This window comes from Cyprinodon variegatus, unplaced genomic scaffold, assembly GCF_000732505.1.
Source record: "Cyprinodon variegatus isolate N-32 unplaced genomic scaffold, C_variegatus-1.0 Scaffold416, whole genome shotgun sequence".
Classification (NCBI taxonomy): domain Eukaryota; kingdom Metazoa; phylum Chordata; class Actinopteri; order Cyprinodontiformes; family Cyprinodontidae; genus Cyprinodon; species Cyprinodon variegatus.
Window position 1 is genome coordinate 254,314 of NW_015150869.1, and position 23,369 is coordinate 277,682.

The window sequence follows — 23,369 nt, forward strand, 5'->3', positions numbered from 1 at the left end:
CAATCTCAATTGCTTCTCCACTTAAGGTCTTAATGCCGTGATGCTGTGAGTTTTGGGAGCGAGCTTTAGAGAATGTCATAAATTTTGTCTTTTTTACATTTAGGACCAACTTCAGCTGATTTAGGGAGACCTGAAGTTGATGGAAAGCAGACTGAAGATCATTCAAGGCATTGTTAACTGAAGAGGCAATTGAATATATTATGGTGTCATCAGCATAGAGGTGAAATTTAACAGATTTCAAGTTATTTTCAATGTCATTTATAAAAATAGTGAACAGGGCAGGTGCCAAAATTGAACTTTGAGGAACTCCCTTAGTCACTTCCAAAAAGTCAGATTTAAGTCCTTTCACGTAGATACATTGTGTTCTGTCAGAGTCACTTATTCCAAGCTTGCAGAGTCTGGCTAAAAGTAGTTGGTGGTTGACAGAGTCAAATGCCTTCGACAAAAATCCACGAAAAGGGTGGCACAATGATGTTTTTTGTCTAAGGCATTTATTATATCATTTAAAACAGACACAGCAGCTGTTATGGTACTGTGACCTGCTCTAAAGCCTGACTGAGTTTCACACTGGAGGTTGTTATTCATGTGGCTACATGAAAACTGTATTGAGATTTTATTTTAGTTCACTTAGTTTGTGTTGTATTTTTGGTCTACCTATGGAAAAGTTAAACTATTTAGAAAACATGTTATAAAAACAAAAACTTTGTTTTCTTTAATAAGCACTTAAATATTGCTATAAGTCAATCTGGAAAAAATCTAGATTAGATTCTAATCTATTGCTTTAAATCCTCTTGTTCTATGTGGCATTGCTATATTTTGTCAACTTCATATCCTAAATTTGAGGTTAGTATTATTTTGCTGATACATTTTAACAAACATGTACAGCGATAAACGTGCTGCTAATATTCCGGTGGTGGGAAGACGAGCTCTTTAGAAAGCAGGGTGAAAAATAATCTATTGGCGTAAGATGAAAGGAAATGACTAGAATACAAGCTGGTGCCTGTCATCAGCACTCATGAGCTCTATGTGCTCAGGCAAATTGAAACCCCCTCAGGCATGACGATACGAGGACGTTTTGTGTGTCCAGGTGGTCCTGCAGATGGTCGACTTGTCCCTGGTGACCAGCTTGTGAAGATCAATGACATTGCTGTCGATGACCTAACACCAGAGCAAGCTGCTGAAATAATCAGGTCTGTACATGCAAACACAAAACACTGGGTAGCGTATCTGAATAGTGCTGCTTTTTCTAACATGTAGCTCCTGTTGAAATGTTTCACATTAACAAACTCAGTTTTTGCTGTTTCAGGGAGTGTCAAGACACACTGACTATGACTGTCCTGAGGATCATAAAAGTAAGTCTGCTGATATAAAATGTTCCCTCTATCAGTCCATTCATTGACTATACCCTTTGATCCTTGCAAAGTTTTTGCAGTGGGGGTGTTGGGCTGGTGCCCTTTCACCCAAAAGAGAAAATGACACAGACTCTTATGAGCTATCAGCCAATCAATCTAATGTCATGCTTTTGGACACTGGAACCCACCCATTCACTGGGAGAACATATAAATTCCATGCAGAAAGAACAATCTTGAATGTTAAACAAAAATAAACATTTGTTTTTTTAGCTTGACCTGATTTCCCTTCAGGGTGTGAGATGCACAAAAATACTTACAGGTTGAGGCCAACTGACAGAATTGTGCTAACATCTATGACTTCATTTTTTCGTGAAACAATGATGTTAACCACCCACTGTGAATCATTTAGATAATGTTTCTCCTAAATTTGCATTATATACCAACTCTGAAATGTAGACTGTGTAACAGCTGAAGAGTAAAATGTATCTTTGTTAAAGCAAGCTATTGCGGTTGAGTAGATCCTTCCTTCCTTCCTTCCTTCCTTCCTTCCTTCCTTCCTTCCTTCCTTCCTTCCTTCCNTTCCTTCCTTCCTTCCTTCCTTCCTTCCTTCCTTCCTTCCTTCCTTCCTTCCTTCCTTCCTTCACTAGTTCACCAACATGACTATCTATCCTAGTATTTGTCATTTTAATTAATCTAAAGTTTATTTATTGTATCGATCAACTACTGATTAATGGATAAGAGGCCATTTTCTTAAAAACCTTTGTTAAAATATCCTTAAAATTCCAAATGTGTTAAATATTGACTGAATTTTTAAAAAGCAGCATTTTTAAAAAGTGCTGCAGGAAGCAGCACATGGGGGTTATGATTGCTCTCAGATGAATGTAGAAACTTGGCTCTATACAGTAAAGTACCTGATCACCAAAAAGCCATAGTGTTTATTGTGAGCATGCCATTTACATTATGTTTCAAACGTTTCACATAATACCCCTATCTTTTCTGTAATCACTTGCCTACCTTCCAAGCACAGGAGAATATGCTGCTCTGTGATGCAACACTGTTAAAAGGTTGCCCTTTAGGTGATAAGTTAAGGAGTGCATTAGGTGTTAAAAACAACCTCTGTGCATTCTCCATCACTGTTGCCTAGCCATTAAATAATCCTGGACTGTACTCTGGATTGGACAATATTTTAGCTCTACCATACCTCTACTCTTGCATCGCTTTTCTTACAAATACCACTGAGGTAGCACAGTTAATTACGACACCTAAAGTAATACCTTTTACGCAGAGGTTAATCTAATAAACCATTAAGCGAAAATAATCATAAGTCCATTGTTTATTTACATCCCTAGCAGTCATGCATATTATACAAAGTAGAATACTGTGTTAATGTATTTGCCTAAGAATACATTAACTGTGTTCTATTATTTTATCCCTAATGTTAAACAAGCGCAGAAATATAACCAATCTTTTAATAATTACATTAGTTTAGAAAGTCTTTTGGATTGTGGACAATTTCTTCCTTGAAATATTAATTTTAACCTCCCAATATAATTTAAAATAGAAATGAGTTGTACATTGTGGAGAGTCTGATTCCTTGTAGTGCTTTAGAGTAAATTAACACGATAGCGTGTTTCCAGTGCAGCCTGAACACATTCACTGTCTATTCAGCTGGGAATCAGAAATGCTGCAGTCAGCAGAAACATTCATCTGGAACTCTGCATCTGAGCTTGAGGTGTACCTGATACAGTTATTTGCCCAGTTTAGTTCCCAACACTTTATCAGAGTTATCGATGGCAGCATGCTAAACCCACAGGAACTCCCCCACAAGTAAAAATCTACACATTTATCCAGAAACATCCCATGGCTGATCATGCCTGGTGCATTGTTTATTGCCTGTACAGTACATGCATCTCACTTTGCATCTGTGAAAGTGTGTTCGCATTGTGATTGATTTTAGTAGATAATGGTAAATAAATGGCTGCTGTTCAGTGAGTCTCATGAGGAGTTTGTGCTGATGGAAACACTTTTACCAAGTGATTCATAACTCGTGTCTCCCTTTAATAAATCATTACTGCGATTGAAGGAATCTCTTTAAGATTGAGCCTTATTAATGTGTTTTCATCCCAGGGCCCAAAGTCATCATTCATCACGCCTGAAAAACGGGCCAAGCTGAGGTCCAACCCCGTTAAGGTCCACTTTGCTGAGGAGGTTGAAGTCAATGGACAGTCTCAGGTAGGTTCTAATGTCATTAGGCAAAAAGCATTGGGCATTTAATCTCAGGAGCTTCTATGAAAATCTGCATATTTGTCTCTTTGGTTTCTGATTTGTTGATTTATTTTTTCTCTGAAATAAAAAAAAAACAACATTCTCTATCATAGGTTTTCATCATATCACAACTGTCTGTTACAATGATGAAATAGAATTGAACTTTTAAGGAGAAGTGGAATATATAAGAGGAGTCCAACTTAATTCACAGTTCATTGCCAACAGGCTCAATAATTTGACTTTTAATGTTACTAAACTTGTTACAGTTGACATCCCTTATTTGTATATTAAGAAAATAGGATACAAATTACCACCTGTTTTAAAAAAAATAATAATAATAATAATAATAATTGGTTGTAAACTTGCATTTATTTGTTCCATTGTGCAGATCCAATTGAGTTTCTGAGACCAATCTGTTGTTGATGGAGGTTTTCTTTCTTCAAGGTTTTACTACTACTAATAAAACTATCCTTAAAATGTGTATTTTCTCATGCCTCTTTAAATATACTCCCCAATATAGCACTAGAGTTTGTGGCTCCAACAGTTTTTCTTTTCTGTATGTTAATCTGTCTATAAACATGAAACTCTTCCATATTGAAAAGGCTTGTAATGCAGACAGATGGGACCCATAGAAAGGTTCATAAACCGTGTTTTTAAATTCTTTAGCTTTTAGAAAGGCATTAAATAAAAATCTCATCACGGCTTTTAAGACCTAGGAAATATATTCGTTGTTTTGTTTTTTAACACAGTTAAATCACTTTTTATACACGTTGCACCAATTCACAACATGTCATGTCGAGGCATTTTATAGAGTGAGTAAAGACTGATTGTTTAAAAGTTTTCTATCTAAGGAAACCCAGCAGATTGCATCAAGTCAAAGACTTGCAACATGTACTCATCCTTATTGTGCACAGTTCCTTGCATTCTGTCTTTGACTTTGCAACAATCCCATAATTTACAGATACACACATTTTTTCTTTACAAATTGCTTTAACTGTTGATTTATATTGTTTTTTGTTTTGTGTGTATATGTTTCCTTTTGTTTTGCTAGATGTAAAAATAGCTGCATGAGAAAAAACCCAGAAATTGGAGCGTCCATTAGTAAAGAGAAAGAGAGAAAATGAGGATCAATATCTGAACCACTCTAAAGCCTTATTTTCTGTGTTTAGAAAGAAAAAAGAAGAGAGATGTCGAGAGGAGATGGGAGGAATCTAACTACTGCTTTATGTTTGAACTTAAAAATATGCCTCCATTAATGTTTTATTGCATTACATTGTCAGTGGACGAAAAAACGCTTTCCAAAATAATAAGAGAGCAGGGATGACTCACTACAGAGACCAAGCAGGATAGAGAAAAAATTGCCAGAGAATGTAATGCAAAGAAAAGAAAGAGGAGAAGAGAAAATGTTTTGACTCTATTTTATTATGTCATGACATGTAAAAATAAAAGGTAGAGCGTTAAATATATATGGTGCGATTATGTACAGTTTCAGTTTGGTGTTTTTTTAGTCTGATGCTGAGTCTGCAACGTGATTTAGAGTTTTCTCAGCAGTTCAGCTGTCTGATAGCATTAGGGAAGAAGATGTTTCGGAATCTGCTGGACCTGCATTGAATGCTGCTAAGCCTCTTCCCTGAGGGAAGCAGGGGGAACATTCCATGGTGGGGGTGTGAGGTTTCATTGATAATGTGATCAGCTAGAAAGACATGTTCCAGAAGCAGGACGGGTCTAGAGGGGTGGGCAGGGGGGTGAGGACCCCCATTAGCCAATCATTGCCCACCCCTGTAGGCACCCCTACCAAGTGTTCCCATGAGGATGTAATTCACCAGCTCAGGAACAAGAGGTTCTCTTCTAAACCAGAGTTGGCAGCACAATACATTAGGAATGTCCTAATTTGAACAGCAAGTGGAGGAAGACTATTCTAATACATATTTTCATTAACCATCAGGTTGGAGACAAACGTTAGAACCACCCACCTCAATAACATTTTTAGACAGAAATGTTGAAAAATAAATATATGAGGAAATGTAAAAATACAGAAAGAAATGCGGGAAAAACTTAATCTTGAAATAAAAATAAGTGAATGTATAAATAAATATCTAAATGAATACATAGAAAGAATAGAATTAAACCAATCAATAAATGTATAAATACTACATGTTGGCAACGATTTATTTTCTGTAATCTAGATTAATCTCACTGTAATCTTGGAGTTAATGTAGATTAATCTAGATTAAAATTGCTCATTTGAATTCTGCCAAAGGGATTCATGAATTAGAATCTGAAAAACAAGGTTTTAAGTATAAATAAGATGAAATCATTAAATAAGATTAGGAAGAATAAAATAAGACAAGAATAACATGTGTTTGCTACCTAAATAATAAGTAAAAATAAGTATTTAAAGCCAGGTGATTCAGCATACCAGGGGCTCATCTCCTGCATCACCTATTACCACAAAAGCTACATTTTGAAAAAGCGTCCCACTTTTACCCACATTCATCAAAGCAATCATCAAAAAGCAAACATGGTGGTGGTTCCATCATGCTGCGGGGATCTTTTCATTGAGTTGCAACAGAAAAGCTAGTCAGGCCTCATAGAAGATGGCTGTATGAAAGCCCAGGGCAAAGCCTGGTGTAAGCCTGATGGCGTAAGCACGTTCTTAAGAAGTATGTAAACAATTGCAGCACCAGATAATTATCATGGGGGCAAAGGAGGGTCCTGAGTTTTTACAGCTGCGTCCGATTAACTGCATCACCACAAATATTAGTAGTATATATACAAAGTACCTGATTAAAAGCCATGGATAACTTTTCCTCCTTTTGTAGTTGCAGTGTGACAAAGTTTGAAATGGTTCAAGGGTTGTACACTGTTTAAGGGATTGTACTAACCTGTATTCTCTGATCCTGATCTTATTGTTGCTTTACAGGGGAATTCTCTGCTCTTCCTGCCTAACGTTTTAAAGGTGTATCTAGAGAATGGACAGACCAAGGCTTTCAAGTTTGAGATTAGCACAACCGTCAAGGTATTTTGAAGTTTATTATGAGTAGCTTCATGAGATGACACAGTTATAAAAATTCTGGTTAATTAAGATTTTTTTTTTTATGAATATGTTCTGAAATGTAAAAAAAAAAAGTCTGTAAATGAAACCTTTTTTTTCACATCAGGACATTGTGATGACGCTAAAGGAAAAACTGTCCCTGAACCGTATTGAGCACTTCTCCCTGGTGCTTGAACAGCAGCACAACAGCAGTAGGCTTTTGCTGCTACATGATGAAGAGAGGATACATCAGGTATTACAACAAGTTGGGAACACATTTAAGATTTCATCTATTTTTGCAAATATAAATGTTTGATATGGTGCGTTTTCAGGTGGTCCAGAAGAAGGAAGTTCATAACTACAGGTGTCTGTTCCGTGTTTGTTTTCTGCCCAAAGACTTCAAGGCACTGCTCCAGGAAGACCCCGCTGCTTTCGAGTATCTTTACCTACAGGTAAAGCTCCTGGGAAAATAACATATTCAATGATAATGATTTTTTTAGGGATGCACGATATAATCGGCCCCCTATCGGTATCGGCTTGTATCAGCCCTAAAACTGAATATCGGACATCGGCCACCCCACCGATATTTAACCCGATATTTGATCAGCTTCTGAGTTTCTAAAGTCTAAAAAAAAAAAAATAAATACTACTTCTTCTTCTTCCTCAAAAACTTCTTTTTTACAGACTTAAAAACTTCTAAAGACGAGGGAAAAAATATTGATACATTAAAATATCACAATATCTTCATATGCTGATATATTGCCATTTAAAAACACCATATCAATCTCTTTTACTAATGAAATATTGCTATATGTCATCGTTATGCTACGAAATCCCCCGAAAATTCACGAAATTTTGCCATATTTTTCTATGTTGATATATTGACGCTTATCGATCTATTTTACTAACAAAATCTCACAAGAATTTCCAAATATCATGAGAGTTTGTAACAGAACGATGAAATTTCACGAGATTTTGAAAGTAAAATAGATCGATACCGCGTTTTTAAAAATCAATTTGATATCAGCATATGAAAATATATTTGAGTATATTATTTTTCAAAGTGTCAGAAACGGATAACAAAACTGCTATTTTCAATGACTACTTATTTTTGTCCAGCTTTAACATCGGTATCGATATCGGTTATCGGCTACATGAGTTTTAAAATATCGGCATATCGGATATCGCCCAAAATCCCAATATCGTGCATCCCTAATTTTTTTATTTATTTATTTTTTGACTATCAACCACAGAGAAGACTTTGGCTCTATAAAACACGTATTTGAATCTGAATTTGAAACTATATATTATGCCAAGTAGTTTTTACCTTTTCGGGGGCAAAGCTGGACATGCTAATTGGTTTACCTGGCAATTCACAAATGTACCTTCTTATTTTCCCCAAAGCAGATTTTTAACTTTGCCACAGTATCTCTTTTCCCGTTGGACACATGACATCACCACCAAATTGCTGCGTGGGTCCGACCAAAATAGATCAGGGCTTTACTTTGGTCAGAGCTATGCGAACTCAGTCAGAGAATTGTGTGCCGTCTGGCCCGCCCCATGCTTTTTCAATGAGCTTTTTCAATAAGCTCTAAGAGCCACACCCTCATATGGGCTAAATTTTCAATGCATCTATTGGTAAAATGTGTTTTCAGGCCTTAATATGATCTAATACAGAGAAATGACACAGCTATGACAATTTCACCATGCTGTATTGCTACTAGGGTTAAAACGATTCATCGGATTAATCGTTATTAATCAATTATTGAAATAATCTTCAACTAATTTAGTAATTAATTAATCGTTAAGTGTACTGTAGTTTAGAGATGCTAAAATATCTCTTTAGCTTCCAGAGCAACCCACTAAGAGCAATAATTATCGGAAGATATGTAAACATTTTGCATTGCAGATAAAAAAAAAAAATGTCATCCTTCAGTGGGCTCTATCCAGAACTCCTCAAGTGGAAAAGTGTTCAAAAAAAAAAAAAGTTCACCTAGTCTAAAAAAAAAGTTCACCTAGTCTAATTTCGTAAAAAATCTTCTTTAAGGAACACTGGCTATACAATTATTAGCCAATTATTTAAATATATTTGACAGATGAATTGATTTGCTAAATAGCCATTAGTTGCACCCTAATTGCTACTTTTTGAAGTAATTGAAGTAGTTTTAAGTAATTTTCACAATGCCACTATAATTCCCTGTTTTTTATTTCAAAATACATAACATTGTAGAATAGATTTAAGTACACAAAAAAAAATATCTGGGATTCTGTTGGGATTACTAGGCAATTAACAGAGGATGTTTAAACAGATTCAATAGATGCCCCATTTATCAGTAAATACTCAAAAACATATAGCTACGACATTGGCTTTAACTTTTTTTAAAGTTGTCATCAGGTATATTTATGGGTTTTCTTTTTGTGTGTGTCTGTTTAAGGGAGTAAACGACGTTCTGCAGGAGCGGTATGCAGTTGAGATGAGGTGTAATGCAGCATTGAGGCTCGCCGCTCTGCATATTCAGGAGAGGCTGGTGAGCAGTGGACAGTCCCCCAAAGCCAACCTGAAGATGATCACGTAAGAAAGTTATAAAAAAAAGTCTTCTTGCCGATTATCACACTAAAGCAAATGCTCATAAACATATCGGGAAAGATCAATGTATTATAAATATGTAGTAACAATAGTCTATTTATATGATGCTATTGGTTCCTTTCCACAATTATACAGACATGCTTCACTAGAAGTTCTATGTATTTATGTTTATAAATAAACTGATCTACCAAGAAGAATAAAATCAATAATCCCCCTATAAAAATAATTTTTACTGATGCTTAAGGGCATATTAAAATACATTTACTCATTTAGCAGAGGCTTTTATCCGCACAGAACCATTATTCAGGTTTTAGCACAGGAGTATGTCCTTGTACAAGCATCAATTAGGAGATCGATTAAAAGGTGTAAGCCAAATGGGTGAGGAACATTTGATATGTTAGGGCAGGGGTCTTCAATGTTTCCCAGGCCAAGGACCCTCAAACTGATGGCAAGATGGCGCGGGGACCCCCTAATTAAATATATTGTATGAAATTGTGTTATATCAAACTGGTCCTATAGTCACTCCATTACAGATGAAGTCATGTAACGAAAGTCATTTCTCCCTGGGATTATTAAAGTATTTCTGATACTGATTGCTGGTTGATGGGACAGGTGTTGTGAATGAAACGGTGCCCAGCTTGAAAGAGGTCCTGCGTGTTGCTGAATGTGTGCATTGATAACTGAAAGACAACTTCTGCCTCCATTTATCTGTTCACTACAGTGTGTTGAATTCATGTTAATGTGTAAGACATTTCAATTAGTGGAAAAAAAATGAAGAGGGGAATATAAAAAAAGTCTAATCAACCAAAACTTTCGTGACCCCCATGCTGTACCTCCGTGGACCCCCTAGGGGTTGCAGACCCCTTGTTGAAGACCTCCGTGTTAGGGTATGACAGAAGTTGGTTTGCAGTATTTTAGTAGTTTAATAATACTGGAAATGTGAAATGGAAATCCAGACAAAGTAAAATGTAAGACTAAGTAAAATGTTGGGATTAATAGGAAGGTTTAACTACTATGACTTGGCTTACTGCTTATTCTTTTGAAGTCTCTAGAAAGCACAAATCCTTTTAAGTAAATTGAAGATTGTGGATATTTTTTCAGTTTGGCAGATAATTTCACAAGCTTTGCTGTGAAACTGCAGCTCTGAAGCAACATTAATTACAGCTAAATTGATTTACAATTTGGGTTAAAAGCTGTAAAACATTAAAAATATTAATTGTCTTTGCGCTCTTTATCACAGTCCACAAACTTTAATATTTTTTCATGATAAACCAACACCAAATGTTTTTTTTTTTACAGGTTTTAGATGTTTGCCTAGGGTTTGTGTTCTGTCTGAGGGTGAACCTCTTCATATCTCAATCCTTGTGGGGCCTCAACAGGTTTTGTATTTTTTTCCAGATCTGCTCAGGGTAATGTGCAATGTGGGTTTTTGTTTTGGACCAAAAGGTTTATTTTGATCCCAACTGCAGTTTCGCTTGCAAAGATTTTGGCAAACTGCAAACAATTTTCTTTCCTCGATGCTCTAGTTATCTATGAAGACAAGGTCAATACAACTGTGACTGATAGCTTGTTCATTGATGGATTTTCCTCCTTGAGCAATGTATCTTTACAGCTCCTCCAGAGTTGCCATAACACTGTTCCCTGCTCAGGTTCTTACTTTAGGAAGTTGGCCAAATCTTGGGAGACTTGTATTTGTGCCCGTTTTATTTCCAGATAATTAATTGAATGATTCCCTGTACAGTAAATTGTTTGAAGGCCACAGGAGGTAGGAGATATTTCACCCACATTGAGCATTGACAGCGTGTACATCAGCTTCATTTCTGTCAGTATGCCCCAGGTCAGCTGTGGCTACAATCTAACCTGTTCTTAAGTCTTCATGGTGCTGTTTGGTACAATTTGGAAACAATGTTCTTCAAAAAACCTTTGAGGCCTTCACAGAATGACAGGATTGATACAGCCATTGGTTTCACAAGGTTTCATTTATGGCTGACATGAAAAAAACTGTTCTAGGAAACAAAGATACTTCTTATTTCAAATTATTTTTAAGCATTTTGGATGTTTACTTCTTACAGTTACTGGCTAATAAAAAAACAGACCTTTTAGCAGTTTTTTTCTTTTTTTTATGCAGGAAGACTTGGGGGATCGAAAATTTTGTGTCATCGACATTACTGAGGAACATGCGAGAAAAAGATCTGAGGAAGGCCATCAGCTTCCACCTGAAGAAAACCCAATCCCATCAGGATCCCAGGCAAAAGGCCCTGTCAGTAGAACAAGCAAGGATCAACTATCTGGAGGAGCTGAGTGATCTCAAATCCTTCGGGGGGAAGTCGTTCGGTGCTACTTTGATGGTACTCTTTTTGCTTTCAAGTGGTGTTTTTGCTTTTAAGTAATTGCTGACATTGTCCAACAACTTTTTTATTTATTTATCTGGGGGGGAAAAAAAACATCTATTTGCTCTTTCTTTCTCTCTCCCTTGGGTTTTGGTTTCTCCCGTTAGCTTCAGGATAGGGAATCGATGGTGAGCCTCCTTGTTGGAGCGCGCTATGGGGTGAGTCAGGTGGTCAACCACAAGCTGAGTATCATGACGACTCTAACAGAGTTTAACAGCATCACTCGCGTCGAGCTGCTGCCCGAATCAGACAAAGTCAGCCTCGTCAAAATATACCTACAGGACATAAAGGTAAGATCCTAGAGCATTAAGCACACTAACTTGTACCTGATGTTCATTCATAAAGGGATTATCTCATCATTTTGACATGGCCTTAAAACCCACCTTTTTAGGAGAGCTTTTATTGAACTTTTGCCCTTTTACCTGTTGTCTTTGTTTAGTTTATCCTAGCTTTTTTTCATGCTCTCCATGCGTTTTTAATTTAGCACTTACTGATTTACTATGCAGCACTTAGGGATTTGTATAATTATAAAGTGCATTACAAATCCAACGTATTATTATTATTATTACTATTTTGACAAGTTTTCCCTTTCCGTTGTTTTAAGACCTGTAGCTTTATTTCTGTTTCTGTAGCTAAGACAGAGAGTAGCCTGAAAACGAGAAAATGGGTGCTGAGAGCACAGCCTTATACTGGCGGCATTACATTCAGAACACCTTGGTCAGACCTCAGTGGATATGATAGAGGCTACCAACAAACAAAGTAGTAACAGTAAGGTCACCAGTTCAAATTATGAGAGAATTAGGAACAGATTCATGAGGCAATTTATCAAGTGAGGTGGAGGAAGTCAGGAGAAATGCTTCCTATCTCCTTGTTTCCACTGGGTTTGGAGGCGGCATGTACATGATATGGGTGGGCCTTCGCCAGGCCGTTGAAGCTGATCACAGCAATAGTAGTCGATCAGGATGGTTCCACTGAATGTGCCATTGTCAGAGGCAACCAAAGAAGACTCAAATGTAGAACTCAACTCAGGGAAGTGAAGTCAAAAAATAATTTAATCCACTTCAGCACAACGAGTTGGAGCAACTGACAAAAAAATCCCCAAAAAACAAAGGCTTGTCAAAAAACAAGTAGAGCAAATAGCTTAGCTCCTAAGCAAGGCAGAACAAAGGCAGGAACGCTTAAACAAAAGTGACAAAGATGAACTGGCAAAGAAGGCTGCAGAAGGAGAGAAAAGGGGAAGTGAAGTAGTCTGAAACAAAAACAGAAATTTTTACATTTTTTTAAAGGTTACTTTATACTTTTATACTTTAAGTAGTTTTTAGAGCACATACTTTTTCACTTTTACTTGAGTAAAGAATCAAGTTGATACCTCAGCTTTTACCAGAGTGTTTTTAAACTGCAGTATCCATACCTCGACATAAGTAACAATGTGTGTACTTTTGACACCACTGTAAAAGACGATTGCATTTTCTGGACCATAAAGAATGTGAACATTGAATTAAAAAAATAAAGGAAAAACCAAAGATTAGAACTCACCTATTCATGATGGATCCAAAGAAAAAAAAAAAGTATGTGGATTAGGTAAGAGCAGGCACATAAGATACTAGTACCACTGCTCCCCGGGCACCACACAATGGCAGCCCACTGCTCCCAAAGGGGATGGGTCAAATGCAGAGAGTGAATTTCCCCATTTTGGGACAATAAAGGGATTTACATTTTGGTTTATTGTTCTATATAAAGCTAAGTACAGTATTATACTGTGATGAGGAAATCCTGATGTGATCAGAGTCCAACCACTACCAGAGGAATAGGGTGACCGTGAGAAGCATGTACGCTCCGCTTCCACATCCAGCAGAACCGATTGGTAAGAGACCACTAGTCTGTAGACCTAACAGACTGGAACCCAACTCAGGGATTTAAAAGCTCTCAGTTTTCAAGTAATTTGCCTAAATGAAAAATCTAAGATTCTATCAGCATAAAGGGTTAGTTTATTTGGTATAGACTAATGTTCTATAATGTTATCAATAATGGTACGCTTATCTGTAATATGAAGATTTAGAGTCCTGTGAACTTTGATGCTTTCAGATCCGCTAGATCAGATGTGGCTCATCAGTTCTCTTACTAGCTCCAACATGATGTAAACTCATTATTTTGTGTCACTGTCTATGATTTCCAGTTCTCCTAGGTCCAGCCTGATTAAATTAGCCAATGTCTGTTTATCTTGTAAGCATCAATAGATGATTCATTTACTCTCCCAAAAGCTCACTGTTATGACATGTTTTGGCTACAGGTACGCAATCTATTACCAATTACAGATAAACAGAACTTAATTTCCTCAAAAAATTAAACTAACCATTAAAGGTCATTTTGATTATTTCTGTTCTGACTGTATGAAGAATCTTCCATGACCCCCTCGTCCAAACCTTTTGTTTTCCTCGTGCATAGCCCATCACATTACTGTTGGAAGCAAGTGCAGCAAAGGATATGTCCTGCCTCATAGCAGGGTACTGCCGCGTGTTTATTGACCCCAACCTCAATGTCTTCCCTTGGATGGATGACAAGAAACACAGAGTTTCTGCAGAAGAAGGTACATTATCACTTTGTAGCATGTAGGTATTTTAAAGTGAACTTTTAAGACTTGTTAAAGCAATAAAATTCCTCTTACATTTTCTATATGGTAGATTTTAAAAAAATGATCTATTTTGATGGCTTAGAAAGGATTCTGGAAAATAAAGATCAGTCTTTATATTTGTATTTATCCTCAAGTTGGAAAAAAAAATTACTACCGTTTGGAAGAAAATGACCAAACATGTACTGTAGGTTGTTTCCTTTACTTATTGTATTATATTGTGTGTTGTAACGCAGGAAAAGACAAATATTGAAGTTATATCTTTTTTAAATAAGTCTCAAACTTCAAAGTTTTTATTGGGTACAAAACTGATATATGAATACTGATATATTAAATTATCCATAGTTGGATTCTACTGTCCAGTGTTTAATTTGCATAATGAGGCATATTATAGTGAAGGAGATTAACACCAACGAGGTTAAGACAACGACTTTTCAGATTTTTGTAGTGTATAAAATCAATATAAAATATACTGAGGTTGCTGTAATTGTAACTGTAGGACCTCAAGGTGACATGTATTGTAAAGTAGCATTCTATAAATAAACTAAATTGAATTGAAATAGTAATCTGAGAAAGCTGTAGGTCTGCAAGTTCTGTTTTCTGTCATAATGCTGCTTTGAATGTCAAAAAATTGGGTTGTATTGTTCAACTGACCGTTGCTTTGATATGGGCTTACAGGTTACGTGTCACGATGTGGAAGTGACTCGGAGGACTCTTCTGACTTGGATATGGAGCCATTGTACAGCCTGGCATCTCAAGATGACCAAACCTCTCCTCGTGTTAGATCCTCGTCAGACCCTGACGGAAGGAAAAGGAAGGACAGGGACCTGATGAGAAGCAAAGACAACGAATCTAAGGGAGAGATGCCTGTGGAGAGCAAAAAACTTAAACAAGAGAATTCTCCTGATACTGCAAAGGAAACATCTTCACTAGAAAACAATGGAGGGAGAGAAAAACAAGACATGGTGGAAGTACAGAGACATGATTCAAAAATACAGATCCAAATAACAGACAGTTCAGAGGGACAGAAAATAAACCCTGGGACTGGGGAAGAAGAGCAGCCGACTGTGTCAGAGGCATCAGATTCATGCCATACTGACTCCCGTGTCCTCAGCAGTCCCTCCAGTGACTCTCTCGATGCCCTGGAGGAGGATGATTTAATTTCCTGTTCCTCCTCCTCTGTGCAGACTCATGCTCGGTCACAGGCTCATGTTTGTACCCACTCCCCTATTCAGCTTCACTTCCACTCTGACGGCCGCATTCAGCCTCACCTCCTTGCTCCTCCGCCACTTCACTCTCACCCCCTTATTCACCTAACTGTGGTTAACTGTGGGAGGGAGCCAGAAGAAGGAGAAGGCAGCAGCAGATCAGGTGATGGTGCTGATCCTAAGCTTATCTCCACCCTATCTCAGAGCCCCAAAGTTCAAAAACATTCAAGTGAACTCTGCTCAGCGGATAGCTCCCTGTGCTTTGCTGAGCTCTCCCGCCTTGTAGACCTCCTGCCGAGCCCTCCTGAGGCTAGCGAGGATGATGATGCTGAAGAAGATGATCTGCAGCGAAAGGCTAAGTTACAGTGCGGTATAAGTGGGACTCTAAGAACGGATGACAGAAGAGGTGTTCAGGGGCATCCTCTTTCTACTTCTCCGTCATCCCCATCTTCCCACAAAGACTTTTTTTTTAACTTTGACCAAAGCGATGCTCGCTGCTACTACAATCTCTGCTCCAACATCACTCCTGACAGCGCTCACAACCTTCCAGGCCCTCAGCATCCTAACAGTGGAGGGTCGCATAAGACTGAGGTGAAGACTGCAGACCCTGAGCCAGTTCCCATCCTCCAGCCGCCACCTGGATTTGGGGACAGCAGCTCTGATGATGAGTTCTTTGATGCAAGAGATCGCTTCACCTCACCTGAAGATCCAACGTCAGGGGCCGTCCCAAGAGGTGACTTAACTTCAGGCACACATCCATGCTGATAAAAACAAAGTTATGTCTTTGCTGCCATCTAGTGGCTGTGACTTTTAATACACCAAAGGAATCAAGTAATGAATTCCAAAGCAAATTTTTTTTATTAAATAAGCATATGTGTTGTAAATAAATGCAAACTTTAAAAAAAACATAGCTACAAAGAAGTATGATTAAAGAATGCCAAAAAAACAGTTATATGGGTAGATTGTTCCACTACAAACTATCATTAAAAACCCCTGATAGAATACTTTAATTAAATTATTAATAAAATGATTTTACATCACCCATCAGTGCATCTCTCTGAATTATAACACCATCAGAATTATGATTAGCATAGATCCAGTTATACATTTAAATATTTTTTTTTTTTTCTATATGTTGATTAATCCAGTTTGGAGTAGGGCTGAATAATTTAGTGTTATTATAATCCTAATTTCAAAATCGGTGTGTGATTGATTGGCTAATATAATTCAAGAATCATGAGTCCATGATGAGTGCCCGCTGGCTCAGAATTTGCAGCAGCGATTTTCACTTCGTTGAAGTTTGAAGTAGAATTGAAGTGAAGAGAAAGTGTGGTGATAGTGACAGATATTCTAATTGCAAAATGTATCCATAACACTGCCATTGCAAAGATTTTTCATATGGTAGAGCCTGAAACCCAGAATGTATTTTTTTAGAAGACCAGAGTAATGTATAAAACCATTAAAAAAGTGACATTTTTTCACAAAACTGTCAGCCTGATTAATAAAACATTTCTGTGTTCTGTACTGTAAGCTCTGTTTGCAGTCAATGTTTGGTTATGGCTTATCGTAGATTTTGCACTTCATAGAAAAGCTGTTGAATGGCTGGGATCAGTCTTGAGCTATTCTGAGGTGTTAAAGGAGTCCAGATTACTCTAAAGGACTTATGACCTCATATATTACAAATACAGTCCTTCATAATTTGTCTTTAAATTCACATTTGATCATTTTCAGGAGAAACCGAAATTAGTAAAAAAAATAAAAATAAAAAATGTATTTCTTACAATAGCGAGAGTTTGACTATTGTGTAGAGTATGTGCATTCATCTGGATGCAGCCTTAGCAAAATTAGGAGTTTATAAATATATCTGTTTCATTTCTCTATCTCAGTATCAAGTGGCAAATGTCACTCACCCACCTACTTTTAAGGTTCCTTGGAAAAGTACAATAACTATAATAATAATAATTATTATAATTTTAACAAAAAACATGGGCTTAACAGACCATAAATGAAAGTAGAAAATCCTGAAATTTTCAGTGTTATTCATAAATATTCACACTGATACAAAATGCCTTTTGTCACCCTGGCCAATTTTGTTCTTTTCTTTCTTTCAGGAATTCAGATGAATAAGAAGCTTGACTCCAACAGCTGTGTCAGTCTGAGTGATATCAGAGTCTCTGTGATGGACATAAATAAAGATAAAGGGGCAGAAATGGACAAGCAGAAAGAAGAAGAGGAAAGAGGGAGCAAAGAAACAATGTTCCTCCTCCGGAAAAGGTCCAGAAAGCGACGCTCTTTCATGGAGACTGATTATACCTCTCAAGTGACATATCCAGAGTCTGATCTGGATTCAGAATCCAATTTAAACTCTTGTAGGCTTCAGAAAAACATATTGACTGATTCAAGTGATAATACAATACTGACTTCAGATCCAGAACCCTCAGAGCAAACCCAAAATCCAAGCCTTACCGTCTCCTCTCTCACGCATGCTGAAGGAGAGCCAGCTCAGCTCGAGTCCAAACCCATCCTATCAAAGCTCCACTCACATGGACCGGGCTTTCTTTCTGCTTCTGAACAGACCAGAAATTTAAAGCCTCCTTCCAGAACAAGGAAACAGGAAATGGAGATGGAACCAGATGCGATGGAATCCAAATCAGTCACTGATCTTGTGAAGGTGGTGCCTCCTACCATCACTGTTGTCCGCTGTCGGGTCGATCCAGACGGAAAGGAGAGTGCAGATCGGAGAGGAGATGGGAAGGAGGAAGGGGAAGATCAGGAGGAGATGAGTGGAAGGAAGGGGGAATCGAAGGAGGAGAAGCCAGCTTGTTTGACAGGAAATGGACCATTCACTACTCATATGTTTTTACCTGATATAATTGAGGAGGAAGAAAAAGATGACGTGAAGAAAGAGAAAATGTTTCAGTTATCATCCAGTTTAAAGAGACCCCTTGTGGGCGCTGAAATATCACAGGACGCTACCTTAATTCCTAATAGTTTAACAGAAGTAAATAAAAACGTGGTCACTACCCAGATAAACACACATGTGGATAAGCATTTCCCTACGTTTATTACATCGCCACCACCTCCCCCACCATCACGGCTTCTCCCTCAAACTCCCACTGGACTCAAACTGGATTGTGAGACTCTGGTCAAAGAAGCAGAACTCCACAAAACCATTGAAACCTCAATCAAACTATCTGCTTTAAATTTAAAAGAAGAAATTAGTTGCCACAGTGACACTGCACAGTCCATAAAACAGACCTTGGTGAGCATAAATGATGAGGAACTCATTGGTATTCAGGAATCTACAGAAAGCTCTAATTCAGACAATGTTTTTGAGGATGAAGATGATGCACACACTAGTTTTTCACCAAATTGCACTTCAGACGAGCATCAATACGACAGGACTGTAAGTGCAAATAGTAGCTTAACGCAGGGAACTACAGACAAATTACACATTGATGCACAGCTTCATTTAAATTGTGAAGAGCAAATTAGGGGACTTAATGCAGATCACATTCTAGCTATAAAGTCTATTAGAGCTAAACTTGAAGCTACAACCAACATCATATCTTCTCTTAACTCAGGAACCGAGCTGAAAAACATGGGCATATCAAAACCAAAAAGTGATTCCTCCTTGGTCGGTGGCGCCACTGCAGACAGTTCAGGAAGTCCCAGCATTGTGATCCCAAAAGCTGCCACTCTGAGCGATCTATCCAAAGACTTAACACCTCCAGCTCGTTTTCTCTTCCAGACTTATTCACCAAGTATCATGGGCCGTTTATCAGCCTCAACACTAAGGGGGAAGATTCAAAACTTGCCTCTTTATTTGTCACGTTCCCAAGAAAGTCTGACTCAAGCAGGAGTTGAGAGTTCTGCACAGAGTCCAGCAAAGGAAGCTTGCAGGAATGAGGCATATCCCCTCGACGGCTTCCATGATATCACACAAACATTTGACTTGGAGATGGGCTTGGCACCTGATTCAGCCGAATCAGATGATTCCGATGCAACTTTGACTGGATCTGAATTGGATGGGGAGTTTTTTTTGGAAACAGCCTCAGCACAGAGATCTCCCTTGACACCTGAGAAAAAAGAAGTCAGTTTTGAGCTGCCTGTGCAGACGGAGCCCAAGCAGCATCATCAAACCCTATATGCCGGACCTAATGACAATACACCAGGACCGGTGACAGAGCCTCCTACATCCATCATACATTTTTTTCAAAGAGATAGCTCTGGGTTGAATGCACATATGCCAGGACCCATTAAAGATGCCCCAGAGTTAAATATAAGGGTCAACAATCTACCTGAAGACATTCCAGGGTATAAAGACAGCAGCCAGTCTCCGATTGTGGTGACAACCCAGAATCTGAATGGTCCACAACTTGCTTTTTATGGTCAGTCCCAAAAAGTCAGAAGGACAAGTAATGACAGACCTTTGATGGGTCTTTGCAGACCTTTAGAGCAAATTTCAGACCCATCAAAAGTTCCTTCTACTAGTTGTAAAGTGTTCACCATCTGTGAGGATCTGTCTCAGAAAAGTCCTTCATCTGACCTGGTTTCTGCTACACCCCTAAAGGCTGAATTTGGTTGCAGCTCTTTGTTTGCATCAGGGTGTGAGTCTGTAGCAGAGGGTGTTCAGGTTCCCCTGGACGCCTGTGGCTGTCCAGCATCATATACAAACTGCTTCAGTGGGGAAGAGAGCTTTGATGATGAGCTTACAGTCTATGAGTTCTCCTGTCGCTCTCAAAACAGCAGCATTTCTCAGACCTCCAGGGGAGGTCTTCATCTCATTACATCTCCAACTGCTCCCTCCTTCATCTCCACCTCCTCCACCCTGTCCCCATCATATCCTAACCCCATCCTTTTATCCACTTCTACCTCTGAACTCAGCCCTCTTCTCTCACCCCCCTCAGAATCCTCCAACTCATATTTGTCTCAAGCGCACAAGGACACTCTCCGTCATCTGGGTCAGCAGCACTATCCAGAACCCCCTGAAGGTTTCCAAGTTCTTCGCAGAGATGTAGATAAACTCCTGACAATTTTGGAAGGTAGCAACAGCTCTGACCGATCTGTGGAAGGGCTGGGGGGTCGCCACCCAAGGGACACATGCCCTGCACATTTCACAGAGAACAAGAGGGTACTGCAGTTGGAGGCCAGACGCCTGATGTCTGGTTGCCAGAAAGTGGCAGGCACTGGCCAGAGCCCAGACGAAATGCTCAAGTTCCTGGCTGACAGTTTCCAGACATTGGTAGAGCTTGCCAGCGTGTGCCTCTGGTTCTCTGGTTGCGATAGGTGCGATCGAAGGAATGCAGAGGCATGGGCAGGGCTGGCTGATGTTGCCCGCTCATTCAGGGACTTCTGCTTGGCGGCAGAGCGAGCCAGCAGCAAACGTAGTTGCCAGGACCTGAGCACCAAGCTGTTGGCAAAACAGTGCACAGCACTTACCGCCTCAGTCTTCTGTCTCACGCAGCTGTTCCGCACCCTCACTGCACTATGAGAGCACCACAACCTCAGAGATGCTGTCATGTCCGACCCAGAGCTGTTGTTTTATCAGCTGAGTCAAAAACATTATGGAGCCAAGTTTGATGCAGTTAACAGTGATCATGTGTAGAAGTGCATGTGATGACTTTCTTTATGCTGCACAATTTACGCTTAACACAAACTGGTTTTTTGGTATATAGGAACTGATATACTTGAATGTATTCTTTATCTAACAAGCATATTTATTTACTTATTTATTGTACGGATTGCTACTGGGTGTATGAAGCAGCTTAGAATACCGGTGAAAGAAGTGTTTACAGGCCACTTTATAAGCAGGAGAATATGATTCTTAGATCACATACTCAAAACGCAGAGTAAATGTCTTTTCCTTACTAATACACAGGCCAGGATAAATCTACTGTTTACTTCTGCTTGCATACAGTGCCTTGCAAAAGTATTTTTTCGCATTTTGCCATGTTCCAAGCACAAACGGGTTTTCAGTGAGATTTGTGATGGACCAACACAAAGGAGCATATATGTGTCAGGGGAAGAAAATATATTTTCAACTTGAGATTGACACATATTTAACCCCCCTGGGTAAAGGATTTTAGATGCATATTTTATTAAATGACAGCCATGAGTGTGATGAGCAGCTTTAGTTTTCCCCCAGAGTATTTTGCTTTTAGCCCCAAATATTCAACTAATTATTTCCTGCCCTGAATGTTATTGTAGTGTATTGGTCTAAAGGAGATTAGATAGACATTTTTTTTTCTTTTCTTTAAAGTACCGTAATGTGTTTTCACAATGCCCTGCAGTATTACTTTGTGATGTCTATAATTTTATATCTTAAGAAATTGTATTGAAGTCTCTGGTTATAATGGGAAATGTAACAAACGTTTAAAGGGGTGTGAACACTTTTGCAATGCGCTGTAATATACTGTATCTTTCTATAGTCCTGTTCGTCTGGGAGGAACTTTTTTGACTGTTACTGTTTACAAAACCAAAATGTAGCCTCAGATGTCATTCGAAAGAGTCAAATCTTAAGTTGTTTGCTATTTTATTTAGGGAGACTGGGGACAGTTGCAACACTATTTTCTTACCTTTCAACTACACATAGAAGATTGTGCCTGCATAAACCATTTTTATTAAACTTAAGACTGATTTTTCACAATAGTCAATAAGAAAAAAAGTTCAACTGCTGTAACTGTCTTTATCCCAGGGTGATTGCAAAACCTCTATTGGACTCTTGTATCATGTTAAAAATAGGTTATTTCACAAATTAAATGTTTGGTCTCAATAAGAATATACTGAAAAAAAATATATATATATATATATATATATATTTCATAAAGCCTAAATAAATAAACAGCAACATTGAGCTCTAAAAGTTAGTTTATATTTTTAAACTAACTTTTATTAAACGTCCAACACAAAAAAAACAATTTATTAAGATCATCATCCCAAAAACACAGTGAGAAAATTAGAAGAAAAAAAGTTTTTAAAAACAGTATTTTAGGAGCACAAACATACTAAATAGTTACTAAACCTTTCTTAAAATAAATATATTTTTGGGATTCTAAATGATAATCTAAAAACACAGTTTCCCATGAGTCAGGTTCACAGTTGTGACATGTAAAAATCACCTCCAGCTGTGCAATCTTTTCACACCCAGGTCTTGCATATCAAGCACCTCAGCCATGCCTCCCTGGAACTCGATTAGCTTTTCAGCTTGGGGACGGTTGCAGCCATCCCTTATTGCAACTGTCCCTAGTCTCCACTACATAACAGTGGAATGCTGGGGTTTGTGCATTACATGTTAAGTTTGGATGACCTGCATTCAGTTAGATGCAACTTTGTGTAAATATGTGCTGATGTTTATGAAAATTTAAATACTTAGATTTGTATTATTAGCTTTTTATTAGCTTTTGTGTTTGTGTGTCAACTTCCTGTTTCTGCACCTGCAGTTAAAAAGATTGAACTTCCCTATGCATATGGATGGACATTTATTTCTTTTAGTAAGAACACTGTATCTTAAGAATATATTTCTCCAATTGCTGTTTATTGTATAATTTCGTTGTCATGATTTTCTTTACTTTTGAAGATTTTAAGAATCATAAATTGCATACCTCCCTTTTAAGGAAGTGTAAACCTACACAACTGTGTTTGAACTCTACGTGCAGTCAGGGACACCCAGTCTTCACTCACACCAAGTGCTTTAAATGGATGACAGCAAAGTGCAAGTATTCGGACACAGCAGAATCTGATCACGAATATTCCAAGCTGAGCATAACCCCAGAATGCAGAGATGAATCCTGATTGTCTTGATCATGAGTTTTTTTTTTGGCTTATGTGTGCAGTTCACTGAAAACCTCACTTAAGGCCTGCCAAATTTGAGATCCTGTTGTCAGAATTCATCAAAACCTGAT

General features: G+C 38.2%; 1 protein-coding gene across 2 annotated transcripts in view; it reads left to right on the top strand.

Annotated features, from left to right (window-relative positions):
* Window positions 1–22,260, top strand: part of LOC107093260 (FERM and PDZ domain-containing protein 1-like) — a 38,619-nt gene extending 16,359 nt beyond the window's left edge. For both annotated transcript variants that reach the window (XM_015388224.1, XM_015388225.1), the window contains exons 4-15: window positions 1,088–1,190; window positions 1,307–1,352; window positions 3,480–3,584; window positions 6,541–6,636; window positions 6,779–6,904; window positions 6,984–7,103; window positions 9,087–9,223; window positions 11,367–11,586; window positions 11,736–11,918; window positions 14,074–14,215; window positions 14,936–16,198; window positions 17,577–22,260. In XM_015388224.1, coding sequence (XP_015243710.1) covers window positions 1,088–1,190; window positions 1,307–1,352; window positions 3,480–3,584; window positions 6,541–6,636; window positions 6,779–6,904; window positions 6,984–7,103; window positions 9,087–9,223; window positions 11,367–11,586; window positions 11,736–11,918; window positions 14,074–14,215; window positions 14,936–16,198; window positions 17,577–20,959 — 5,924 coding nt within the window. In that variant the 3' untranslated portion in view covers window positions 20,960–22,260. The remainder of the gene's footprint in view (window positions 1–1,087; window positions 1,191–1,306; window positions 1,353–3,479; window positions 3,585–6,540; window positions 6,637–6,778; window positions 6,905–6,983; window positions 7,104–9,086; window positions 9,224–11,366; window positions 11,587–11,735; window positions 11,919–14,073; window positions 14,216–14,935; window positions 16,199–17,576) is intronic.
* The last annotated feature ends 1,109 nt before the right edge of the window (window positions 22,261–23,369 follow it).